The sequence below is a fragment of the Plectrocnemia conspersa genome, unplaced genomic scaffold (assembly GCF_051122295.1).
Source record: "Plectrocnemia conspersa isolate PC_06_02 unplaced genomic scaffold, ASM5112229v1 ptg000003l, whole genome shotgun sequence".
NCBI lineage: Eukaryota > Metazoa > Arthropoda > Insecta > Trichoptera > Polycentropodidae > Plectrocnemia > Plectrocnemia conspersa.
This window is the reverse complement of record NW_028277167.1, coordinates 25,017,657-25,037,466: the sequence shown is the minus strand read 5'-3', so window position 1 is coordinate 25,037,466 and position 19,810 is coordinate 25,017,657. Positions and strand designations below refer to the sequence as shown.

Genomic DNA, 19,810 nt, shown 5'->3' with positions numbered 1-19,810 from the left:
ATGCACTGATTTTATTTCGTACTTGTTAAAATTATTTTATCAATGGTTTTTAATTTATGGGTCGCTTTATCGATGTACATATTTGTTGATGAAAATAAAAACTATTGCCAATACGAACTGTCTCAAACACAATTTTTATATTTATAATAATTATTGGAATATTCTAAAAAATAATTATATATTTTAAATAAAAAATAAGAAAAAAAAATTATGACGATACATCGGTATATTATTTTTACGCATGCTTATTACTTTTTAATACTGGCAACATTTTCATCGCACGTGTGTCAGTTTGACGTTTTAGGTTTCGTATTTGTGTTGATACTGTACAACTGTGAATTTACTAAAAGTGATTCACGTAGGAATAAATTTATCTTCTTATTATAATGTTTTATTAATATCAAACCTTATTTTGCCGTATTATTTTAGAATCATGGGTAAAAATAAGAAAGCAACAGTTCGGAAAGAAAAAGAAGAAGTAAAAAAACCGACAAATGTGCCTAAATCTAGAAAAGATATCAGAAAAGAAAAGCGGCTTAAAAAGAAAATAAACCGCAGAGAACATTATGGTAAAAATAAGAGATTCGGAGAACCAGGGGCTCTTTTGAAAAAGTTTGTCCCAGATAGTGATAGTGATAATGATACTACTAAAGAAAAATCCAAGGATGACACAAATGTGAAAGTTAGTTTTTTTAACTAATATTATTAATATATTATATTGACTATTTCTATATTTTAGCTAAAAAATAAAAATAAGCCATCTGAAGACGATTTATTACATGATATAAGATCTACGAAGAGAGCAGAGAATAAATTAAAAATGTCAATGGAAAAGCATAGAAACAGTAGGTTATTAAAAGCTAATGAAGCTGAAGATAATATTATTAAAAAGCTAGAAAAGCAACTCAAAATGAATAAGAAGAAAGGCAAAAAGAGCAACTTACCCAAATCATTCAAATCTGATGGCCTTGATTGTAATACTTTTATATTTAAATCATATATTATTGTTAGTGATGTTAATATTTGATTTATATTTATAGATCTACTTGAAGTTTGTGATAAAAATACAGTAGGAAAATGTATTCCTGCTGAAAATCCAAATGATTCGGACGGTGATTTTGAAGATGATTTCGATATTGTTACGTCAAAGAAAAAAATGTCTAAAGATGAAAAGAAAAAGTCTGATAAAAAGATACAAGATCATATTATGAGTGACGATAACTCGGATATGAGTGACGATGATGAAGATCAATTTGGTTCTGATGATGAAAGTGAAGAAGATTTAGACGATAATGATGGATTCTCAGATGAGGATTTCGGTGACGGTGATGGAACTGATGATGAAAAATTAGTATATAAAGGTGAAGAAAAGGAAGGAAACGATGAAAGTGAAGGATTTTCTGATGAAGACGGTTATAAGTCGGATGAAGAGAAAATTGTGGATGATATGAAAGAAGATATTTATGGAAGAAAGCGTGATAAAGATGGTAATGTTATTACGGAAGAGACACAAAAGTATGTACCTCCACAGCTTCGTTTTAAAGCATCTAATACTGAGAGTCAAGAAGCAATACATTTGAAGAAGCAAATAAAAGGTTTCAACGATTTTTTTTTTATTTATCTTGAGTATTATTTATTCTAATATTTTATATTAAATAGGTCTTTTAAATAAAGTCGCCGGAGCTAACATGTATTGGACTTCTACTCAAATTGAAAAATTATATATGAAGAACAGTAGAAATTTATTCATGGAAACTTTTTGTAAAACGTGGATGGAAGCTATTGTTAAACCGATTATCACTTCTGATAGATTAGCGATTGAGTATGCAATGCTAGTTGCTTTATTACACGCTAACACTGATTCAGAAATTGGTAAAAAATATGTTTTATTTAATATAATAAATTAAAATTAAGGATATAACTAATTTTTAATGATTTTAGGAGTATTTTTCCTTCAAGATATCGTTAAAAAATTCAGTCGATTAATGTCTTCCGAACAGACTTTAGAAAACAAAGAGCTAGAAAATCTTATTCTTGGAATATCACAACTATATAGTTTTAAGGTTTTTAAACTTTTGTGTGAATTTAATGTCTTTTTATATATATTTTTATTAATTGTGTTAAATTTATAGATCTATCAATCAACTTTAATCTATGAAATATTAGGCAAATTAATTGAAAATCTGACTGAAAAACATATAGATTGCCTTTTGATTTCTTTCCGAAATGTCGGTGACGTTTTAAGAAAAGAAGATCCGCTAGCTTTAAAAACTTTCATTCAAAGAGTACAAGAAAAAGGAAGAGTGATGAAGGATTGTACTGAAACATCAAGGTATCAATATAATAAAAAATATATTAAATGGAGCAATATTTTTAAAATCATGTTACTGTTTTAGGCTACGTATCGATTTCTTATTGGATGTCTTATTGGCAATAAAAAATAATAATATGAACAAAATTCCACAATACGATCCTACTTATACAGAAGAATTGAAGAAAAGTCTGAAAGGAATCATACGAAAAGGGAATAGGATTATTACAATTAATATACCATTAGATGACTTGCTAAAAGGTATAAAAAATCATTGTCTTATATATTGGCGTAAAAAATATATTTTATTATCTACAATACTTGACATTTTATCAATATAGCTGACGAACATGGAAAATGGTGGTTTGTTGGTTCGGCTTGGAAAGGCGAGCCAAAGAAAGAAACTGCCAAGAAAGCCAAAATTGACGCAAACGAAACAGATGATAATCAGCAAGCTTATCTTCTACAATTAGCCGACAATCAAAGGATCAATACCGATTTGAGGAGAAACATATTCTGTACTATCATGTCAGCCGATGTAAGAAATTTATTTTTAAGTAACAGTTTTTATTTTATATTATATTAATTTAATTAATTATGTTTCAGGATTATGTGGATGCGTTTGAAAAATTAGTAAATTTGGATATAAAAGGTCAACAACAACGCGAAATCATGCATATTTTACTATCGTGCTGCTTGCAAGAGAAAGTTTTCAATCCTTATTACGCAGCTTTGGGGCAGAAGTTCTGCGATACGGATAGGAAATATCAGGTTTGGAAATTATTATACAATTTAATTTATATTATTATTCTATATAGATGACAACGGCCTTACAAAAGAACCTCTACAATCGACAATTCATCGGCAGACGCAAAAGTACAAAGTTTTATATATTATTTTATAAAACACAACGTACTGCATCACATAATCTCCAACTCATTTCGAAGATTGGGTTGTACTCTTGTGATGGACGAACAATAAGCCGTTTGTTTCTCGGTCTATACCGCTGAACTCATTTTTTTTTTAAGTTGAAAGACAAGTGCTACTTCCAGATGAAGTTTCTTACTGAAGGAAGTAATTTAGTACAGCCGTCTTCTGACTTATATACCTTTCAGAATTGGTGATTCCATTCCAATTCTCGATCGTCTGGCCAATCTTAGTGATTAGGGGTGGAAACAAACTTTTTGCTGTTTAATAAATATATGTATGTAAAAATCGGTAAAACTTAGCAATGCTATCCTATGGAATATAAATCCAAGGATGCTTGGTACCTATTTTAATGCACTTATTTGGCTCAGATATGCATCAGACATCCATGATATCTTGCTACAAGTAGTTTAGGTCGATGACAAAGACCTAGACTTGAATCCCATATGAACTCTAATATTTTTATTATCTTGCCTTGAAGATCAGAATTAGTAATTATTATATAATTATAATTCCGATCGATCGTTTTCCTAAATTTTTCTAATCTCACAGATGAATATCGTTATGCATTATTAAAATAAAATCAACCTAGATCGTGCAGAGTAGCATCTTTCGTTTGTTAGCTGTGCATATTTAAAAAATTTCACTGATTTTCAGACTGATTTCAGCCTGATTTTTCATTACTTATTTAGTAGTTGTAATAAAGTCAACAATAATTTGCAAAGAAATTTTAACACAAACGTAGCCACGTCAAAAAACTACAATCTGTCCCTTTGAATAATAATGTTTATTGTGAAAGTAATACCTAGAAAGTGTGTGCTTTTGAAGGCAATGTTCCGCTCCTTTTATTTCTTGTATGTATAAAAAGGGCTGAAGGAACTTATACCTGAAATACATCAGTACATACATCACAAACAACTGTAGTTTGGTTCAGGTTCATTATTTGAGGTCGGTTTTTACTTTTTTTATACATATATTCTTGCTATAATTTTTTCCAGAGTCCAGAAGCCCCAGGAATTTGTCCCCTCTCTGCAAGCCTGGGTGTAGATACGACGAATAAAATCCTTACGTGCTTACATATTCCCTTCTTTATTAGACAACATACTATACTATAATTTCAATCATTCATGTAACATCTAATGTCACATTTGACTAATCTCGTCTATGAAAACTTTATTTATAAACTGAATGTTATTTAAATCATATACATTGTCATACTGATCTTCACAGAGCAATTTGTTTAATAGAATAACTACTATCAACGCGTCCGATTAAATAAAGATAAATGTTCATGACCTATTTTTATATTTCAGATGTCTATTCAATATACAGTATGGGACAAGATCAAGGAATTAGAGAATTGTAAAATATATCAAATATCAAATTTGGCGCAGTTTCTTTCGACATTATTTTTGCAGAAAAGTCTACCCATATCAGTTTTAAAGGTAAAATAAATAAAGCGAAATAAATTACGTATATTTTTATTATTATATACATATTTTTTTAGGTTATACAATTTTCAGAGTTGACGAAACGATCCATGAGATTGATGAGACAGATTTTGTTGCGTATACTGTTACATAAAAATACGCAAATTTGTATGGAAGTGTTTCAACGAATTGAACTATCGCCAAAGCTGCATTTGTTCAGAGAAAGCTTGAGACTGTTCATCAGCTGCTTTTTGTTGAAGAGCATCAATTCTAAAGATAACTTATTAAACGACAAGCAGAAAGTTACTTTGCAGGAAAGATGTGAAGCTGTCGATCGAGCGTTACAGAAAGAATCCAAGTTGAAGTTTTAATATATTCAATAAAAAATATATTTAATAACAAACAATTCATTTTATTTAACTATTCATTAGCATACAACGACAGTGTTTCCGATATATAAAATAATACTGAAAAACACTCATTCACGGATAAATCATTGATTTATCGGTCGTTCAACTTAAAGTCAGATTAATTATAACTACTATATGTGGATGTGAGTTATATTAAAATAGCTTGTACATGTACGAATGGATAAGGAATAGAATGGCTACGACAGCGGCCGTCGGTGCTATCTTCGAAGAACTGTTGCAATAGTCCTCTGTACACGAGCATACTTCTTGGCGTCCTCCAAATCCCGACCGTTGATAACAACGACCCTGCAATTAACACAAATATTGTAAATAATATCTTGGTAAAAAAGATATGAATAAAATAACACATTACGTCTAGAATGAATATCACACGTAGCATATTTATTTATAAAAGTAGATTATTGATAATCATATTAATAATATGCAAAGTTTTTCAATAAATTTTTGTTGTTTATTTAATGAAAAAATCTGACATATATAATATAGTACCCCAATTCAAAAACACAAAGTGAATCCTGTGCTATAGATGCAACTATCATAATAAAGAACATATCAAATACACTTTTTTATTCCAGCTATTTAGAGTAAGAATGTGTTAATATCTACACTATACATGTTCTTGACATTTGACATTAATATCGAAAATTACTCCAATAAAATTAAAAAACATCTGATATAGTCTTGTGAATCTGAAAGAATTAGATAATATTTAAATTTATTTACATTAAACATTTAAGGTTATATCATAAAAAATATTATAGTAATAAAATTCTAAAAAGTGCGAAAAACGTTCATGTTCCACGATCGCATTCCACGCAAAGAGTGGTCTGAGATAAACGATCCTATTTGTTTATAAAAGCGAAACGCTAATCAGCATCATTAACTATTTCAAATGAAATACGGTATTTTCATTTTAAGAAATTGTTCAAATGCTTCCATCTATATCTATGAATAGATGACATTACAGAATGATTAATCTATAGTTTTAGAATTAACTAGAAAAATCTATAAATGTGCTTGAAAGTAAGTAAAATTATATTTTACTAGTCATCGCAATAAAATTTTATATTTTTGCTATTATAAAAATACAAATAAATTTGCCAAATTTATTATAAACATGCTTATGGCAATTAGTGGTGTTGAGGTAAAACTGAGGTGAAGATTAATGATTTATCACCACTTAGCAAAGAAAAAGTACGTCAAAAATCTCATGTTCTACGGCAAGACAACAAAAAAATTTTAACACTACATAATTTAAAATTTGCCATTGTTTGATTTTAAATAAATATGTAAAATCTCGGATCAACAAAAAAATAAAACATGTTTTAAAAGAAGATTTTTTCGAACCAAATTATGGATGTTATGCACAGAAGCTTCAGAAAAAAATAATATTCTGATTGAAGATATCAGAAGTGGTTATGATTGAAGATATTAGTCGAAATCACAAAAGACCGATATAAAAGGACCGTCTCCAAAACCCAAACACTGCCTTCTGAAACAGCTGATTTTCCAAATGACTACTGGGTAATAATAGATTAGTAGAAGATGAAATCTGGAAGCTATTATTATTATAATATTGCAAAATTCATTAATTTTCTGAAAATTCCTAGTAGCTAACGAAAAGATTTTAACAAATATTCCAAACTTCAGATAGTACTAGCAAAACATATAACCATAATTTGTCCTATACTTGTTTATTTATATAGTAAAAAAAAACGTAAAAATGGACATGTCTAATATTGATCCTAGACATCACATATTGATGATATTTGAATTAAAATGTTGACAACTATTACTGTTTTTTTAGCAAATTAAATTTCAGAATTTTTTCTGGAATCATTGATTAACAGAAACCAATTAAAATATACGAATCTAATAAAATTACTTGATTAGACAAATTATCTTTATTATGGGAGCTTATAAAAATATTCCTAATTTGTACACTAAAATGATTATTTTGTTATATTTTTCTGATTTTTAAAATATATAAAAGTAAAAAGTAGTACATTAGTTGTATTCAGGCGCGTGTAGTGATGAGAGTGAGTGAGAGATAAGGGCGCATGGAACGCATACAACGCCCACCCTTATTTCTCGCTCGCACGAAGCTCAGTCTAGTGAGCAGAATCGAATAATTAGTACTAGAGATGTATTTTATTTCAACTTCTGGCTTTGGGTGACATGGGGATGATGGCGATTTAGACGTTTTTAAAAGTGTATACAAAACCGATTTATAAAATACATTTCAGAAAAGGTTTATATTTTATCTACTATTCTAATTTTCAGCTCTTTTCTAGTGAAATTTCAGCATACCTTGTAGTTGGATTCGTCCCATCCACATGTCCTTATAACTCGGCTATCTGGTGGGAGTCCGTTGACTTCGAATTCTATGACTTGTGTGATTTTGCGACACATCGTATGTTTGGTGCCATGTTCCAATGAAGAACAATCTTTCTTCATGACGTCCGGCAGTTTGTCACCGGCGCATCTGGAGTCGTTGTGACTGTTGCAAAAGTAACATTGCAAGCCATTCGCTGAAAAATATTAATGTTTATCTTTAACAACAAACTGAGTTTAGAATTTTTACGGATTCTTAAAACATTATATATATTGTGTAATGAAAAAAATGTAGCTTGAAATGGACGTTTAAATAAATAAAAATTAATATGTTGTAGACCGTCGTCGTTTTTCGTACGATGAATAATACTAATATTAGTTTTTTTTTGTAATAATAAAATATTTTTCTTGGTATAATTATTTTTAAATAAAAAAATCTGCAGTATAAATATTTTTTATATAATTATTTTTTAATAAACGAAATTAATATAACGTAATAAAATAGTTTTTTAATAAAACAAATATAAATTAAATGTATGCAATATAAATGTTATTAAACATATAGATAAAACCAACTGAGATCAAAAGCATTGTTCAAGTTATTATCAATAATTTTTTGTGGGTTGATTTTTATACATCATTAAAATAATCTTTTGTTATGATTATTTTGAAGGGTGACATTTTTATAGATAAAAAAATCGGCAATTTAACTATTTTTAATGAACGAGATTTATATAGTTTTTCAACATAAGAAATATGAATTAAAATTATGCATTATACATTTTATTAAACATATAAATTAACCAGTCATTGAAAAAAGTCCATAGCGATACAACATTAACTTGGAAATAAGAGTAATTTATAAAATTTCGGCGATTACAAAGTGTTTTATGCTTTTAGTTATGGCAATGACTATTATAAATTACATGAATATATACAGAAAAAAATCGCAAAAAGTACAATTTGTCTGTATATAATCGAAGAAGACTTATAGTGTTTTTAGAAAATAAATTCTTTAAATATTTCACTACAAGTATGAACGAATATTTTCCGAATATATTTCAATAACAATTATTTAAAAAAGCTGGCAAATAATACATTTTTGAGCACGGACGGCGGACAGACACGTTTGAGATTTTTCATACCACACACGTTCGAGATTTTTCATACCACACACGTTCGAATTTGTCCGCCGGATAAATCTCAGACACCCGGCGGGCAGATGCGTGCGTGTGTGGCCAGCTAAATATTATGATTCGAAATGGATTTTTAATTGATTAGCTTAATTTATATGACATTCTTTATTCATGCCACATTTTAAGTTCAGTTAAAAATAAATAAATTTTGTGCTTATTTTCTTATAGTATAATAAATTAAGCTTACTTCTCTTTTCTTTATTACATATACATATAATATTAGAGAATTTAAAAAAAATAATATGTACAACTTGACTTAATTTTAATTAATCATCACCATATTCATCCATAAGAATAGGAAAATCTTGGTTAATCGATAAGAATTATAATTATAAAATAATCATCAATATTAAATAGCTAATAATGAGCTAAAGTAGTATATTATTGGGGTATTTTTAATACCTAATATGTACAACTTAGCTCGACTTTAATTTAGTATCACCATAATTATCGGTGAGATCTTGAAAATCTAGGAAAACCATATTTGAGTCAATTGATTAAAATTATAATTAAATATAATATTATAATTATAACTTTATAAAATATTTATACTATTATTTAAAAATATATTTTAAAGCAAGAAAAATTTGGGGAAATAAATTAGTTCTGCACTAATTTATTATTACATTAAAAATCGAAACGAGATTTACTTATCAATATTATTTTAATTAAATACACTGAGAAACGTATATTAGCAAAATTTGATCAAAATATATTGGTAAATAATGTGACTCAAAATGTTTGATTAGATTAACTGCTAATATTAATTACTTTTATTTATAATATATGAACATCAAAAAAATACTTGTGTACTGCAAATGGAAATCTAAAAGAATTTCACATACATATTATGAATGATTTTAATTCATAAAAAGTTTGCATTCATTAATTATGATGGGCTTAATTAAACTGAGAAATATTATTTAAAGTCATACTTAATGATATTTTTTATTTTTAAATTGGCAAATTTATTTTTTAAATTAAATGTAAAGTATGAAGAGGTATTAAGTTTGTTAAAGGTTTCGATATTAATAAGATTTTAGTCATAATTCATTGATTAAAATATTATTGAATTTAGTAAAACTAAACCTTAACAAAACAATTTAATAAGGTGATACATAAAATGCTCCTCAGTTTGTATTTGCCTTTTCCATCAAGCATTACTAATTGTATTTTATTGTGAGTTGATATTCTTAAAATATATTTACCAAAAACCATATATAACCAATAATATTTTTTTACTATTCTGATTAAAGTAAGCAAAGCTATGTTATATATGGAATTAAGCAATAGTTTATGTATGCTTTGTCTAATAAATTTCCTGCTCAAATAATTATTACAAATAAAATTAAACGTACGTCATAAAAGCCACAATAACAACTCCAAGTGAATGGAAGAAATACGCAGAATTATCTGTGTTAAACATTACGTTATCATCACATGTTAAAACTGGTTTTCTAATTGGCACAAGTTAATAAATTTGTAAAAAAGGCAATATAAAGACAATAATCTTACCTCCAAATCTGAGGATGCATAGCAGGAACACCAGGGAGCAGGCGAATAAGTGATTTATCCTCATGTCTGTGCTGTCGTGATGTTGAGCAGGAGGCGATTAGTTGACTGGTACAACTGCCCTATGCAAAGTCAAACAGCAAGCACTAGAGGAATACCATGGCAATCGTAGACGTATTATTTATCGGACACGAGCGAACGCGCAGCTTGCTTTTAAACGTTTATAATACCAAATAAACGTTTTGCGATTAAGTTCAAAATGTAAAGCAACTTTATTTTAAAAGATGATAAGCGAAAACAAAATAAAAAGTGCTAATAAGAAAAAGTCACAGATAAAAATAGTAGTTCGAATTTTTATAAGAGGTAAAACCTGATGTAAATTAGCTGATTAAATATTGAGAGAATTGTATTTGTCAATTGAATTGCCAACAGATGTCCTTTAATTCGTGAAATGCAATATTTTTTAAAAAAATATTATTAAAGATTACTTTTTCATTCAAATAATGTAGAAGAAACTGCCACGCAGTGAGAAATTTGTATACGTTTATATTACGAAAATATAGATTGCAATAGAATGATAAAAGTACAACCTTCAATTTAATTATTGTTGAAACGTTCTCCTATTTTGATATTTTAATATCTATGGTTATGGTCATATATGTATAATACAAGCAAAAAATATTGAATATTGACAGTTTTTTCGTTGCGAATTTTGAGCTTCATTCATATTTTTCAAAAATTTAAATATTCTTGAACAAGATAAATATCTAAAGATCATATCATAGAATTTACGACATGAACAATTACAACAAATTATCATACTTAATTCAAGGTGAATATCTATTTTGTATATATATTTACCTTGCACAGAATATTAAATATTATTATATCCATGGCCATGTGAAATTTTTATTTTTCGGTGCAACGACCAATTATAGAATAGTGGCAAATTTTTTTTTAAATAATTTAATTGACCGATAAACAAATTATGAACGGCTGTTTTAAAAATAAACCTGAATGTACGCGTTATCTATTTCTCATAACAACGGGTATTTTAATCCCTTTTGACTTATAACGTGTACCTTGTTACTTAAGCCAGTAAAAGGTTTCCCACGGTGGTGTCCCATTCTAACGAAGAACCCCATTATTTTCTTATTAGACGGTTAAAAAGCTTTTTAACACGTGCCGAATTCGCCTTTTTTATGATTAAATTAGCACGAGCCAATCATTTCGATTGTAAATAAAAAAAATGATTTAATTTATGAGCACCTATAAATATTTTTGTATGATTACCGTATTTTTTATATTTTTATATTTCTGGAACGTATCCGCGTTAAATGAGAATCAGGTGTATTAATTCTCACTGTACGGTTCTACGAAAAATAAGATGTTTTTAAAAAAAATATTAACTCAAAAATAAAAAGCAGTTTATTAAATAACCATAAAAAAATAATTAGCTGTGAGGGCAAATATAACATACATCTACAGCTTTCAAAGTAAAATATAATTTATGTTAAAAGTATTAACTGTGCAGCCAAGTGATCAAGTTTTATAAGATATACAATATTTAAAAAAAATAATAGGTAAACTATTACATACAGGGAAAGTTTCGTTATTTTGTAAATTTTCGTTGCGCGGGTAAACACTTTTTTTTAATATTATTTTAATTCTTACTACTTGAACAAATACATATTTTTAAACTGCCTATTGAATTAATAACACAGACAATGAACAATGAACAATGATAATGGAAAATAACTTATGACTGCTTGATAAGGAAAACTATTAAAATAAAATAAATGAAGTGATTGAACAATTTAATGTCAATAAGTATGTATCTATATACATATGTACATCTAATTCGTAATAAAACATCTCTGGTTATATCTATAAATAATAAAAATATTAAAATATGTAATGTATCTTACTTCTAAGTTTAAGTAGTGTACCAAAGTTGAACTCCTTCCCTATAGATTAAACGTTTGAATAAAATTATATTTATTTATATTTGCATATAATTCTAGTAAAATATTAATCTCTTATGCGCAAAAGATATAATGGGTCACGTATGACTCTTAATTATAAATATATTATTAATAAGTCGTTCCTTATTTAAAGCGTATTATAACTAAAATACAAATAAGCTCTTGAGCTAAATTTTAAGCAAATTTTATAAACTGACAAATAAATTTCGATGAAAATAGTAATATTAAATTTATAATTTTATTCTCAGTCCACAAAAGATGTTTTATTAAATAACTTTATTGTAAAGAAAAACAAATTTTTGAAGAAGTATTGGACCTAAACTGATGATATTCACAAAAATTAAAGAATCACTCCTATAGAAAATATTTGAAAAGGATATGATTATTTAATACTTTTGCAATTTATATATAAATAAAACTATACATAAACATTAAAATTTAATAAATTAAAATTATTCTTACCTGCTTTATAATGCGTTTATATTTTATTCCACCAAGAAAACAAATCGTTTCGGTTAAAAACTCTGATTCAAATGAACTCGATCTAACCCAAACTAACGACAATTCGTAATCTTGCCATTTGGCATCAGTTCAAGTCAAATAATAACTTTTATTTCACTATGACATCGACACCGATGTGCTTTGTTACTAAATATATGTTTAAACAGTGGCAGCAAAATCAGCAAATAAAATATTATATAAATATTTCTGCAATACTTACCGATTTCCGATTATGACGTTCTATGGAATTTAAGCTTTTAAATCAATAAAAAAATTAAAAAGTTTGTCAAAAATATTTTTTATCATCTTTATACATATGTTGAGTTTTTTTAATATTATAAACACCTTAATTAACTTTTGCTATTTTCCTTATAGAAAATAGAATATATGACATATAAATATAAATATATATAAATAAAATATATGACATATATTTTATTAAATACAAATTATTATTGCAGCTTAAAATATATAAAAATGCACGATAAATTATTCATATGTGAGACTAGGATAATCTAGGAAAACATATTATGTGATTATCGATCTAAAATATAATTATATAATAACACTAATTTCTATCACTTGATTTTTTAAAGAAAAAGTGGTTTTAAAATTTAAAAAATTAATTCTAGAAACCAGTTTTTCAAAACCTACTAACAATCCAAGTAAAAAAATAACAAATGGATACTAAAAATTAACCAAAATGCATAAGTGAAAAAATTAGAAACATAACACAAAACGCGTTTAATGGTATAGCTATAGCATAAAAAAATGACGTTTTTTTACAGTGAAAAATAATATTCTACAAAATAATATCTACTGTTGCTTATAACATTTCTCTACAGATTTTATATTCTTCAACTATAAAATTATGGCGGTTCTTCAATTAAGATTTTTTTCAATTGAATTTGCAGTAACTGATTCATATTACTATTTGTATTTAAAACCGGTTTCCAAAATTTTAATACTAGTCTTAAATTTTTTCAAATATATCCTAAAAACCAGTTTCAAAACCGACAAATCCTAGTATTAAAATATCAGATGAATATTAAAAATTTTAAAGTGAAAAAATTGCAAACGTTACACAAAATGCTCTTGTCAAAATATTTTTTTTTATTTATCATAATAACCTTTATATAAGCAAGTGTATTTAGAAAAAACTATTTTTAAAGACCAGAACTCTTTAATGGTATAATATTAGGCATAGCATAAAGAAACTACTACAGTGAAAAAAATATTCTGCAAAATAATTTTTACAGATGTTTACAACATTTCTGCACAGATTTAAAATTCTGGTGGTTAGAGTAATAAATACATATTACTTCTAGTATTAAAAAACTGGTTTCTAAAATTTATATACTGATTTTTAAATTTTAAAAATTCACCCAAATAGCCAGTATTTGAAAACCGACAAACCCTAGAAAACAAATTAAATTATGTTTTGAAGATGGACAACCTCTGATGGTTTAATATTAGATATAGAAAAGTGAAATTACTTTTTTACAGTAAAATTAAAATAATATATTGCTGTAAATACCTGTATTCACTACAGATTATGTATTTTTTCAATTCTTCTCGTGTGAAATTCTGCTGTATTTTTATTTAAGAATGTTTTCAAATCAATTCAGACAGATGAATAAAATTCATTCCGAAACAAATATGGCGGATGTTGTATAACTTGATTTTATGTAATCAAATGTATTTAAGTAATTTATTATTTTTGAGATAATAATTTTAGTATTTAAAACCACTTCTTTATTTATAAAACTAGTTTTTGAAATTTACAAATTCTGGAAAAAACCAGGGTTTTGTTGACTATTTTACATGAAAACTTTTTTTAATATTTAGTGGATCGCAGTCAACAAAAGCTTAGCTATTGATGTTTACATAATAAATATATTTAGATAAAGCATAAAAGTCATTGTGGTCTTAAAAAAATGATAAAAACATTCTTGATGGTTTTTTTTTAAGTTGATCTTCTTTTGAATCTTTATTTTCATATGTTATTTAACTTATAACCTTTGAACTAACAAGCAACGAGTTATTTATCTAAAACAATTACAATCGTATCGTTTCACGCTTGTGTCCTACAAGAAGAGATTACACCATCACGAATGATGTTTTAAAAGGATAATCGACTTCATCCTGCGTAGTCAACAGGCACAGGACGCCAGCTCGTAATATCTCACCTACATCACAATAATCCCATTAAATAAGGAGAGCAACTTATAATGCTATGACCAGGGCCGAGCGACGCCATATAGTACCTACACCCTTGTGGTAATTACTCGCAAGGAAGGCCCTATTTTTAGAACGAGCGGTCCTTGGGGTGGCAGATTCTTGGCGCTGATGAACCGAAAATCGATATTTCCTAATGCGCATGCGATCAGCTCTGATGAAATTAGAAGAATACGAAAAGTTTGTCCTCTATAGGCGATGTCCAAATTGCTGACCCAGTCTACATTAATATGTTTTGACTAAGCAACCAGTTGATTCTATGTGATTTCATCAGCGTCACAATTGCAAATTTCAAATATAATTTGTATCAGTAATTGAATCAAAACCTATGTGCTCAGATATCATTTGGATAGAGTGTGTAAGTTTATTTACACGTTGCGAATGATTTAGTACATAGTACCTCGTCTCCCTTGGTATCTGAATAGACCTTTTAAATTAGCACAATTTACTTCATGCTAATCATTGAAACATGTCACTTGGTATTGCACGTAACATCAAGCGTTAAAACTTATTCTAAAAGTAAAATTATTGTTTATATTATGTAATCAGAGAATCGTAAATCATATATTTATCATTGTTATATATTTTTGATAACAAGATAGATTATATAATTCATTGTTTATCAAGATTAAGGTCATTGTTCAGATCCACATGAACCCATGACATTTTTCAAATTTTTTGTGTTTTGCAAATCTGAATTATCGACAAAAATGTCGATAATTCAGATTTGCAAAAATGTCGACAAAAATGGGTTGTAAAACAGTTTTTTTTTCGGATAAATCAGGAAAATTCTAAAACCGGTTTTATAAATTAAATGGATTTAGATACTGGAGTCAAAAAAATACTTAATTGTATTAAATTATAATCAGAAGTTGCAACAATTGCCATATTCATTTTAAATTATTTGAGCATTCGTTTCTGAATAAAGTTTTTACATCAATATCCGAATTTAAATGAAAACATTCTTTAACGAGTTTTACAGAAAGAATTGTAAAATTACTCTCTGAAAAAAGTTATAAGCAACGGTAATTATTACAGTAGAAAAGTAATTTCAAATTAATTTATCTAATATATAAAACTATTATGATTTTAATAAAAAAAATAGAAGATGCGGCAAAATTAATCATACTTTTATATTTATATTCTAAAAAATTCTATTGCCTACCCTTAGCTAAAGAATTGTACAGCCAATGAGATGCAGCAGTTACATTTGGACAACAATCGTGTTTTATGATTCCCATTACTTTAACGTAGCGAATTGTTACTTTAATTGTATAAATGCATCAGTAACAGTGGAAAATCAGTTAAAGGTCAAGTTTTTATGTGGGTATAATTTTACCATATAAACACATTGAAATTTAATATTCTAAAAAAATATTAAAAACATTTTTTTATATTAATTACTATAATCAAAGTTAATTGTAAGTGTTATCTTATCAATAACTCGTCGTAAAAAGAGCAGAGTTCTTATATTTGTCTTTATACAACCAAAGTTCCATTGATTTTGATTTTTTATTATTTTTATCTTGCATTTTGTAATGGATATTTTTATTATATTATGTATTAAATATCTAAGCATAAGATTAGGTCCTATTTTTTTAATAACGAAAGGTAAACTGTATTTTGCGTCTCGTTTTTAGATCGATCAATCCCTCAGATTAGTTTTCTTAACTTTCTGTAATTTAATAAAATAATAATAATAAATGTCGTAAAATGTTAATTTGTTCCGAAATAATTACACTACCCTTTATTATCCTCGTAATTATAAGACAATTATTAGGAAATTACTACGTAATTCATTCCCTATTAATCTTGATATGTAACTGCTACTTTGAACATAGTATGTCATTTAATAATTAGAAAATTTAATGGTACATAAGAATAATATTTATTTAATCTCAAAATATATCACGTACAATATTTAGTACTCTCATAATATGCAAATAACATTCCAGGGCATGCGAATTTTCATTAGGCATATTCCTAGAAATCATGATCATAAAATATGATAATTTTTTTCTATATAATATAATAATATAATATCTGACTTACTTATTATTTTAAAAAATGATGTTGTCAAAAAATATTGATTTGAATCATGTATGTATAGCTCTATAAAAATGATGCTGCACCTTTTATGAAGTGTATTCTATTATACATATTTATATATTAATAATCAATAATTATTGTTATATTTAAATATATAGTCGAAATAAATATAAAACATAATATAATTTAACACTAAAACATTACAGTAGTGAGTCAATCATCATAATAAATTTATATGTATTAAGACATGTTTATTCGCTTTTGCTTCTATAAGTGAATCGTTTCAATACTGTCATATATGCAAATTGATGGCGTGATATTTAAAACATATATGATAGTTATAAACATTGTCATATAAATATACATATAATGCAACACAACGTAAAAAGGTAAAATTCCCACAATCTGTCCATGAAATATAAAAAATGTTAATAACTTTATATGTATTTACAGAGATGAAGCTGAAAAGAGAGAATACAAATACAGCTGTGTGCAATGAAAGTTGGTATGGCGATTCTTGTACGTATTTTAATTATTTTATCAACTTTGATGCATTTTTTACACGTTTTTGAATTTATAATATATAATTGTTTACTTTCGTTTTCGGTATAAACTGTTCACACAAGAGATCTTCTCTGAACATTTAGATCTGTATTATTTTAATTATTTTGGCTCTGATTCTCTTCTTTTATATATATATAAGTAAATAAATTATATATGATATAACCATAAAATAAAGATCTGCACCAAAGCATTAGCGTGGTTAGCCTACAATCTGTTTAGCACTACCATAGTAATAATATATAGATTGTTTTATCGACCAGTTTTATTGCTACCGCAAATAAAATCGAATAGAATATTTTAAAATATTGGATAGTGTTGTAACAGCTTTGTTGAGAAGAGGAACTGAAAGGTATGTATATATATATAAGTCCATCCAAGATGTTAACGCTCATCATCGATGTGTTGGAAATAAGGGTGTGTGTACGCATGCATGCATACATATACAGTTTTCCGCGAATTTGTTTACACCGATAGGAGAACGTTACCAATACTAAATCAGGGCTGTTTTAAGGGTAGGAAAACCATACGTTGGAAATTGAATTAAAAATTATAATGTGCTATATTTTTATTATAAATCATTGTCATGTTGTGGTATTTTGTAATCAATAAAACAATTACTTTAATATTCTATTGCTATTTTTTTAAATATTATATTAAACAGATATTCAACTTGAAGAGTGATTCCCAAAATGCCCTTATGTATTTAAGTTAAATATGTATATAAATTAACAAAATAAGCAAGAAAGTGATATTTTACATTTTCTCAACAAATTAAATTTAAAAAAATAATAATTGAACGTGTAATTTCACATGGTCACCCTAAAATATTTCTCACCAATACTATATCGATGAGCGTTCACATCTTGGATGAACTGTACATATATACCCTAAAAATCGTCGATACCCACATATAATTCATAACACTTTATATTCGTATTCTTCTAGATTATAATACATTACAATGAATAACAACTTTATTTTACTTATCGTTATTGTGATGATTGGATCTTCGACAGTAGATGCTATAAATTGTTTCCAGTGTAATAGTAACAACAACTCGGCGTGTAAAGTACTAGAAGATAAAGGAAAAATTATTAGACCGACGCTTTGTCCTCCAAGTGTTATTAATAATACCGAGCCGTTTTGTAGAACATCTACAATTTGGGGTAAGTTAATATTTTCTCTATCTACTAACTGTGTAGCTCAGCACTGTTTTAATAGTTTGCCAATTACATTTCAATGACCTACTTGTAAGGAGGCAACAATAGATTTTAATTTAAGTCACGTACCTTTTCTGATTTAATTTTGTTATAAACTAGTGTATATTTCATCATTAATGGCGCATTGATGCAATATATGTGAATGGTTCTTAAGCTTTTTTATTTTAAAATAAAAATTAGCTCCCAAGTGAATCGTCGTCTTGCAAAACATTAGCAAATAGAGACTTAGGTGTTTATTTATAAATAACTTTTTTATTTAATTTTTTTTTTAAATTCCTAATAATTACAAATTTAATTTTGATTGTTTTGTACATCTACCTACTAAAAAACTGTGCTTAATTATTAGTCATTGCTTTTCAAAATAATGTAGAACAAAATTTTTGCACAAAAATAAAATGTTTGTATTTAAAATAATAAATATTTTTAAATCTGATCAATACCATTTTTGAAAGCTGACATTTTAAATGTGTGTTATTTTTTTAATTTATAAAGTATAAAATGGATTTTTTAATGCTATTTTCTTTACAAATAAATTATATTGCTAAAAAAGGGGGGGTAGCATATATTCAATTAAGCACGTTGCTAAGGGGCGGTGTCGACAACTAGTCAATGCTCGGCGACTTTTAGCTGCGAGCGAACGCCCCAGAGAGTCGCGATCGTGTCCCTTATTCCTGAACGTAGCGGCCATAACGTTCTCAACGAGGTTGCCAAAAATACAAGGATGTTTTCGAAAAAAATATGTGGGATGGTGCTCTTCTAAATTAGGTGTGCACTAAACCTGTTTTTTAATTTATTTTTTACTATTTACTTGTATACTTATTGTGTGTATAAAGACGATTAAACCATGATCACTCATGATTTGACATTACATTTTCAATCACTTTCACGATAGCAGATGAACGCAAGCAAGCCAAAGGGCTCGGCCCTTAGGAAAATCAAGGGTCAAGGCTGCGACTGAGACAGCATAAACATCCTCCGAAGATCAGGGGGGTGGTGTTGTAACAAAGATGAAACGCAATGCATGCAATGCAAAGCAATGCAGGCTAGTCATAAATATGTAGTTCTACGGGGGTTGGGTCCCGCTCATTCGGCCGTCAAAAGCTGGGTGCCCG

At 27.4% G+C, this 19,810-nt stretch overlaps 2 protein-coding genes and 1 long non-coding RNA gene across 7 annotated transcripts in view; 2 read left to right on the top strand and 1 right to left on the bottom strand.

Annotated features, from left to right (window-relative positions):
* The first annotated feature begins 250 nt into the window (after positions 1–250).
* LOC148237069 (nucleolar MIF4G domain-containing protein 1 homolog) lies at positions 251–5,071 on the top strand. Its single transcript, XM_088183541.1, has 12 exons — positions 251–358; positions 430–682; positions 740–974; positions 1,041–1,595; positions 1,660–1,872; positions 1,942–2,063; positions 2,133–2,332; positions 2,397–2,572; positions 2,653–2,849; positions 2,918–3,082; positions 4,552–4,683; positions 4,746–5,071. Exons 2-12 carry the CDS (start codon positions 434–436, stop codon positions 5,037–5,039), a joined length of 2,538 nt encoding a protein of 845 aa, XP_088039667.1. The 5' UTR covers positions 251–358; positions 430–433; the 3' UTR covers positions 5,040–5,071.
* The window catches only part of LOC148237065 (uncharacterized), a 30,730-nt gene continuing 15,625 nt past the window's right edge, over positions 4,706–19,810 (bottom strand). The window contains exons 1-4 of one of the 5 annotated variants that reach the window (XM_088183546.1): positions 18,462–18,550; positions 10,145–10,263; positions 7,410–7,630; positions 4,706–5,384 (exon numbers count right to left, since the gene is read on the bottom strand). In XM_088183546.1, the coding sequence (XP_088039672.1) occupies positions 5,232–5,384; positions 7,410–7,630; positions 10,145–10,208 (438 nt within the window). In that variant the 5' untranslated portion in view covers positions 10,209–10,263; positions 18,462–18,550 and the 3' untranslated portion in view covers positions 4,706–5,231. Of the gene's footprint in view, positions 5,385–7,409; positions 7,631–10,144; positions 10,606–12,069; positions 12,104–12,588; positions 12,761–18,461; positions 18,551–19,810 lie in introns of those variants that run through there. The other 4 variants (XM_088183547.1, XM_088183548.1, XM_088183545.1 and 1 more) reach the window with 4 other exon arrangements.
* On the top strand, positions 17,005–18,562 carry LOC148237068 (uncharacterized). Its single transcript, XR_015809183.1, has 3 exons — positions 17,005–17,303; positions 17,368–17,827; positions 18,424–18,562. It is a non-coding gene; the product is annotated as an uncharacterized LOC148237068 (long non-coding RNA).

Coding starts and splice junctions, on each gene's coding strand:
- LOC148237069 (XM_088183541.1), top strand. CDS start 434: ATGGGTAAAAATAAGAAAGCAACAGTTCGGAAAGAAAAAGAAGAAGTA. Junction 683..739: donor AGGATGACACAAATGTGAAA/GTTAGTTTTTTT, acceptor TCTATATTTTAG/CTAAAAAATAAAAATAAGCC. Junction 2,573..2,652: donor ATTAGATGACTTGCTAAAAG/GTATAAAAAATC, acceptor TTATCAATATAG/CTGACGAACATGGAAAATGG.